Source organism: Miniopterus schreibersii, assembly GCF_964146895.1.
Source record: "Miniopterus schreibersii genome assembly, chromosome: 18".
Taxonomy (NCBI): domain Eukaryota; kingdom Metazoa; phylum Chordata; class Mammalia; order Chiroptera; family Miniopteridae; genus Miniopterus; species Miniopterus schreibersii.
Window position 1 is genome coordinate 3,942,547 of NC_138121.1, and position 7,387 is coordinate 3,949,933.

General features: G+C 52.0%; 1 protein-coding gene across 1 annotated transcript; it reads right to left on the reverse strand.

Moving 5' to 3' along the window:
• Nucleotides 1-7,387, reverse strand: DHDH (dihydrodiol dehydrogenase). Its single transcript, XM_081117503.1, has 7 exons — nucleotides 7,223-7,387; nucleotides 6,713-6,824; nucleotides 5,930-6,093; nucleotides 3,463-3,715; nucleotides 1,509-1,633; nucleotides 528-681; nucleotides 1-154 (listed from the first exon to the last, which is right to left on the reverse strand). The coding sequence occupies exons 1-7, from the start codon at nucleotides 7,310-7,312 to the stop codon at nucleotides 45-47; spliced, it is 1,008 nt and encodes a 335-aa protein (XP_080973629.1). The 5' UTR covers nucleotides 7,313-7,387; the 3' UTR covers nucleotides 1-44.

The window sequence follows — 7,387 nt, forward strand, 5'->3', positions numbered from 1 at the left end:
TCTCTGTGGAAACCATGCCTTTATTTATTTATTTAGGGCTTATATCAGTGTTTGTCTTGGGGGAAGGTGACTCCAATGGCCTTTCTCACCTCCTCAAGGATGTCAGCCAGGAGCTCACTTTCCACCAGGGGAATCACAGGACTTTCCTTCAGGCCTGGGGAGAGTGCAGTTAGAGAACCCCTCCTAGTCACACCCCAAGGACTGAAACAACTAAAATTCCCAGAATACACAGTTCAGGCAAATGGTGTCTGAATGGGTCCTGGGAGAGGTAGTTCTTTTTTTTTTAATTCTCACCCACGGATATTTTTTCCATTGATTTTTAGAGAGAGTGGAAGGGAGGGAGGGGGAGAGAGGAGAGAGAGACATTGTTTGCCTCCCCCATGTGCCCCACCCCGGGCCGGGGGATCCGAACCTGCAACCCAGACATGTGCCCCTGACTATGGAACCCACGACCCTTCAGCCGCCAGGCTGATACTCTAACCACTGCCACCTGCGCCCCTCCGCCCCACTGTCCTCCACGTCCTTACCTTTCCGTAGGCACTCGCGGACATGCCTGGCCTCGTAACTCATGCCAGCTCCGTTTGTAAAATTGAACTCCTTGCTTGGGGCTGGGGGCAGCGGGAACTCCTTATGCTCTCCCTTTACCACCAGCTCTGTTGGACACCAGCAGGGGGCGAGGATCTGGGGGGAGATCAAAAGTGGCCCCACAGCCCTCACCAACAGAGTGCTGGGGGCTCCTGCCTGGTGATGCTTAGGGGCTCCCTCTCTCACCTGGTGGTTAAGGACTGGCTGCCCCCATTCATCCTTAGGGAGGTTTGGAGCCCCCCAACCCTGTTGCTGGGGGGTTTGTTCCTTGGCAGCAGTTATCTCACTAAAGCAGGTCTGTTTGTGGCCCCAGGGGCAAATCCCTTTTTAACAGGATGCTTAGGCCTAGTGAAGACGGCTTATCTCCCCACCTCCCCTTTGACACAACCCAGTACCTTCTTAGCCACTAGGAGAATTTCTTTTGTTGTTTTTTTGTTTGTTTGTTTGTTTTGGCTCCAGAGCCCTGGGAAGCCTCAGTTTTCCCCATACCCAACTCTAGGCCAAAATGGAAATGTAAAGATGCAGCCGGGGCAAGGTCCAAATTCTTCTGCTAAGAATAGGATTTCTTTCCAGCAACTTGGCCTGAGAAAGCCCATTAAAGCCACTCTGTGCTAACACCTAGATCGTGTCTTGGAAGCAGTTCCAAAGGTCGCCACTGCCCTCTACGCAGGGTTGATGAGAACTGGTTTCCTCTCAGGCCTAAGGATTTTTGACAGACCCAGTGGTTCACCCTCAGGAAGGAGCCTGGAGGTCCAAACCCCATCCCATGGCCTGGTAGTTGGGGGTGGGTTCCTTAGCAATGGTGTGAGGAGAAACTGGTTCAGCCCAAATCCAGCTCCAACAGCTGCAACTGGCCCACTCTGCTGCTAAGGGCCACCGTTCCGGGCACCTGGGCCCGTCCCACTCGGCTGGTGGCGCCTCACCTGGGCCATGCCCTTGGTGCCGCTCACATAGGCCGTGTTGGAGAGCTGGGCAGTGATGCTGCAGGTGAAGCTGCCGTGGACCCCTCCTGGGTACTGGAGTAGCACAGTGACGGTGTCATCCACGCCTGTGGAGAGGCATGGGACAGGGGCGAGCCTGGCCACAAATCCTGCCTGTGGGACCTCAGGCAGGAGATCTGGTCTCTAAAGTGGCAATGAAAGAGAGTGAAGCCCTGGCACATGCCACCCCATGAAGGAACACTCACACTGAAGGAGTGAGGCCACACCCCAAAGGCCACATATCGTAGGACTCCATTGGTGGGAAATGTCCAATATTTGGCCAACCATAGAGCCACAAAGTAGATTAGTGGTTACTTAGGGCTCAGCGGTTTGGGAGAATTGGGTACTTTTTGTTTTGTTTTGATTTTTACTTATGAAAATATTCTAAAATTGATTAAGGTGGTAAATGCATAACTCAGTGAATACACTAAGGCCATGGAATTATACACATTAACTGAATAAACTGTATAGTATGTGAATTACTTCAGTAAGCTGTTACCAAAATACATAAACCAACAAATAAATGCTAAACATAAAATTAAAGGGACTTTGCCTCTCTGAGCTTTAGTCTCTTCCTCTATAAATACTTGTATATGCGCATGAAATTCCATTTCGTCTCTGAAATGGGGGGAATAGCAGAATCTGCCTCATAGGGTTGCTGTAGGTGTTGCATTAGATGATATAAAGTGCAGAAAGCAGTCTATTTAGATCACAAGAGAGAGATGAGCATTAAGTAAAAATTAAGTATAGTAAAGTACTAGCCCGGTTCTGGGACACATCGGGCATGCAGTGGCTGGAAGACCTACTGAGCCAGCTCTCTTTGGTTTCAGATAAGCCCAAGTTCTTATTCTGAATTTGCTGTGTGAGCCTGGACAAGTCACTTCCCCTCTCTGCACCTCAGTTTGCTCATCTTTAAACCTCAGGGAGATCATACCTATAATGACCCTGTTGCAGAGGAAGCACTTAATAAGTGGGATCTTCGTTAGAGCCACTATTTAACCTAGAAATTGGCCAGACAGTAGACTGAGACAGCTTCTAAAGTGTGACCTTTACCCCATGGACTCCTTTCCTAGTTATTCATTGCCTTCTGTGGTACTATTTGCAAAGGTGGTAACAGTAAATCCTCTTACTTTCCTATGAGTGCCCCTTTGCAATTTGACTTTGTAGCTCCTTCCATCCAGAGTTAGAGTCTCTTTGGCCACCTCTGAAATCGGAGCTGGCTTTGGGCCATGGAACAGTTAGCAGACACATTGGGGTCTGCCTCCTTTTTGCTACACCCAGAACTCTGAGATGTGAATGAGCCTGAGCTAGCCAGCTGGAGAGGCCGTGTCGAGGAGAACCAGGCTCCCCAGACAACAGCCAACACCGATGAGACATAAGTGAGGCCATCCTAGACCATCCAGCTTCAGTGGCACAGCTGGCCACTGGCCGCTGCATGAGTAAGACCAGCAGAAGAACCACCAAAGCTGAGCCCAGCCCAAATTGCCAACCCACAGAATCACAAGTGAATAAATGATTGTTTTCTGAGGTCATTGAGTTCTGGGGTAGTTTGTTATGCAGCAAAGTCTAACTGAGACTTCAAAAAATAATAATCTTTTATATTTATTAACTGCTTAATTTGCCTCAACCTTACTTCATTAATTCCTTACGATGACCTTATTATTGACATTTTACCACTAAGCAACTAAGACTCAGAGAGGTTGAGTTCCTTGACTAAGATCACACAGCAAAGTCCCAATGCAAAGCTTGCCCGTACTCGGATCCTCTTTGACTTCTTGCAGGAAGTTTCTTCAGCTATCTAGCCTGATTTTCATGGGCTATGAGACTTATTCCCAGATCAGTGCACCCAATAAGAGAGGATCGCTCTTGTCACCTCATAGTTCAGGACAGACCATACCTGTTTCATGGCGCCTTCCCATGGCTGAAATCTTCTCCGGCTTCTGCCCACCAAAGACCATGGAGATGAACTGGATGCAGTAGATACCAATGTCCAGCAGGCCACCGCCAGCCTGGGCCCAGTCTACGGCCCGCGGTACTTGGGTGAGGTCTTTCCCAAATTCTGCCCGAGCCACTCGAAGGTCCCCCAGAGTTCCCTGGGCCAGAGCAGACCTCAGAGCCTCTACGGCAGGAAAGAAGCGGGTCCAGATGGCCTGCAGACCACAGAGGGAAGAAAGCAGGACAGGAAAGGGAGTGAAAGGGGTCAGGAGTTAACCAACCAGTTCTCCCTCCTGGGGCTCAATCCTGAGGGGTATCCACTGTTCCCCAGTCTCCAAACCAGACTCCTCTCTGTTCTTTCCACAGCCCATCAGTCCCAAGTTGTGTCCTGCCTGACTCTCTGCCCTCTCCCCTCCTCTTCACACCATGTCCCCAACTCCGGCCTTGTCCTTTCTCATCTGCATCATTACCCCAATGTTATGGGCTGAATTCTGTTCTTACCAAATTCATGTTGAGCTCTTAACCCCCCAGTACCTCCCAATGAGTGACGGGGTTTTTAAAGAGGTGATTATAAAGGGTCAATTCAGTTAAAATGAAGTCATTAGAGTGGGCCCTAATCCAAAAGGACTAGTGTTGGTTATCTGTATTATGGATAAGACACCATGTACAGCTTTTACATGAGTCCTCCCAACATCCCTGCCAGGTAGCTATCATTATGTGCATTTCGCACATGAGAAAACTGAAGCTGAGTTAATTTACTTGTCCAAGGTCACAGAGCTAAGAACTGGGGAGCTATAATCTAGAATCCTCTGACTCTAAAGCCAGAAATCTTGACTTATCCAAGATCAAGTTAATACAAAATACATGAAAGCTGCCCATTTTTGTTTTCTTTAAGTGTTAATGCTGCTTTCCCCTCTGGCCTACTGACCTGCGCAATTTACTTTTCCTTCCTGGGAAGGCTCAGGTCAGTCCCTACCTGCAGGAAACCTCCTTGACCAGCCCCCAGGCTCGGCTGGGACCTCTGGGTTCTGTCAACTGCCCAGTACTATGCCCACAAAAGTCCATGCAGCCCTGGCCGATTTAGCTCAGTGGTTAGAGCGCTGGCCCGTGGACTGAAGGGTCCCAGGTTCAATTTTGGCCAAGGGCACATACCTTGGTTTCAGGCTTGATCTCCAGCCTCAGTTGGGGCATGTGGGAGAGGCAACCAATCAGTGTGTCTCTCTCACATCGATGTTTCTCTCTCTCTCTCCCCCTCCCTCCCTCCCTTCCACTCTCTCTGAAAAGCAATGGAAAAAATATCCTCAGGTGAGGATTAAAAAAAACACACAAGTCCTTGCAGCTGAGCATTGGGATTGGTCATCTCCTTGACCACAGCAGACCTTGAACTCCTTGAAAATGAGCCTGTGTCTTATAATGAGTTCCCAGTTCCTAGGGTTGGGGTGTGGCACACATTAGGTGCCAATAAAAAATGAGAAAGCAATAAACTCACAGAATGTTGGCGCTGACGGGCATAGTGAGAACCAGAAGGCACTGAGTAACCACAATAAATCTTGACTATTTCTTGGGCATATAGAACTTTACAGACTGGGAGGCTCAGCAGTATTAGGCAAATGACAGCTGGATGGGACACGGGAAGTAAGAGGCAGCTATTGCTACTACTGTCAGAGCCTACAGCAAGGTATAAAGGCCATAATGCTCCTGGCCTGGCCGGTGTCATTCAGGTAGTTGGGCGTCATCTCTTGCATTGAAAGGTTGCCGGCTCAATTCCCAGTCAGGGCACATGCCCAGGTTTTGGGCTCAATCCCCAGTTCAGGGTGTAAAAGAGGCAGCTGACTGATGTTCCGCTCTCACATGGATGTTTCTCTCTCCCTCCCTTCCCTCTCTCTCTCTAAAAATCAATTAAAAATATTAAAAACAAAAAACATGTGGTGGCCATCTTAATTTCTGGCACTATTATTGCCCTTTAGCAGCCACTTTAATTACTGGCAATCTGTAAGATATCAAATTCCCCTACAGTTATCCAAGCCTATGATAAGCGCAAAAACAAAGAATGCTTGCTGTTGAGGGTTGGTAGGGTGTTCCTTGGCCCTTTGACCTCTGTCCCTGGAAATCCACCCAAACTGAGCCCACTCCATTCTGTGCCGCTTGCACTACTGGCATTTGTTTTCTGAGAATCTGACAAAGGATCCTTCGGGCCTGTTTGCTAAGGGCCAAAAGCGATGTCTCCCACCCATGAATGACTTGCTGAAGATCCCGCGGGATAGCTCAGCTACCTCCGGGCAAACGCACCCACCCAGTTCATGCTGTGTTCGCTCCCACTCGTGGCAAACCTTTCCCTTGTGTCCCTCCAAAAACGCCCACAGGCAACCATAGTTAGTAATGACAAGAAGCTCTGCTGTTGGGTGTTGGAAGGGCCCCTCCGCCCTCACCTCCATAAGGAAGACGCCTCGGGATCGGGCCTCCGCAACCATTTCACGCACTTCCGCGGCGGTCACGCCCATGGGCTTCTCGCACAGGACGGCCTTGCCCGCTGCCAGGCAGAGCAGCACGGCGGCCTTGTGCTGGGGGTGCTGGGTGCCGATGTAGGCCACCTCTAGGGTGAGAGGAGGGGGGTCAAGAGGTCAGGAGTCCCGCCCACACCAGACCTCCAAGCCTCGCCTCCAGCACCCAAGGAAACGGGGTGTCCCCCCCCCAACCTGGGACCAAGTCCTACCGCATTGGTCAAACCCTAGTCTCCCACGAGGAAGGAGCTGACCACTGGCTACCATCACTCTCTTCTCAGGTCACTTCTACCCTCCGAAATTACACTAAACCACTTAACCCTCACAACACCAAGAGGGACATACTATTATTACTTTGCTCGTTTTAAAAATAAAGAAACTGAGAAGGGCAGGCAGAGGGGGGACATCGCCAATTCAGGCAGCCGGACTCCAGAGCCAGGCTCCTGTCCGGCCACACTGTGCCCCCCCGCGATCCAGGCCAGTCCTGACCACACAGCCACGGCCACAGGACACAGTTAAAGCCTGAACCGGCTCCCTTAAGAAGTTCAAGACCCGCGTTGACCGCGGAGGCCGGGATCCTAAACACGATTTCACACTGGACGGCGAATCCCCGACCCTCCGCCTCCAGGGGGGGCCCATCCCGCGGAGCCCTGCACCTGCCACGCGGCACCTGGAGGCGGCACCCCGGGGCCCCTGGCCCTCCTCACGCACCCACGTCCGGGTCCTTGGCCAGCTCCTCATAGGACCCGTAGGCCTTGGGGATGTCGTGTTTCCGTGCAAACTCCTTCGCCCGGCCCAGGTCGCGGGCGGCTACCGCCACCACCTGAGTGAGGCAAGCGGGGGAGCCTTGTGGCGGGAGGGAGGTGATGGAGAAGGCCCCTGGGTGAGCAGAAACTGCGCACCCCAAGGGGGGAGGGGGAATTTGGTGCTAGGGGAGGAGGCGGCGGGGGCTGGACACTTGGGTCCTGGGCAAGCGACGATTCAATCCCCTACCAGCTAAATTTCCTCTCTCCACAGCAGCTCCTCTCAGGCCCCTCCCAAAGCTCACGGAGCTCGTGTTTATAAGGCAGAAGCGGAGGAGGGAGTGAGGGAGAAAGGGAATTAGACTTTGTTTCACTACCTTGGAGTCGGAACTCGGGAACCCCAACGCCCTCCACCTTCTGACCCAGGAGGCCCGGCCCCCCGCCAGCTCTTCCCCAGGACTCCGGAGGGAGGGCGGACCTGGTGCTCGGAGCGAGGCAGCGTCTGCAGCACGGCCGTGAAGTCGCTGGAGATGAGGCCGGCTGACACGATGCCCCAGCGAACCGCCATCGCCGAAACCCGGAGTCCGCAAACCCCGCGGCTTGCTCCCGGCGGGGATTATTAAGCCCCGACGCCACGCCCATC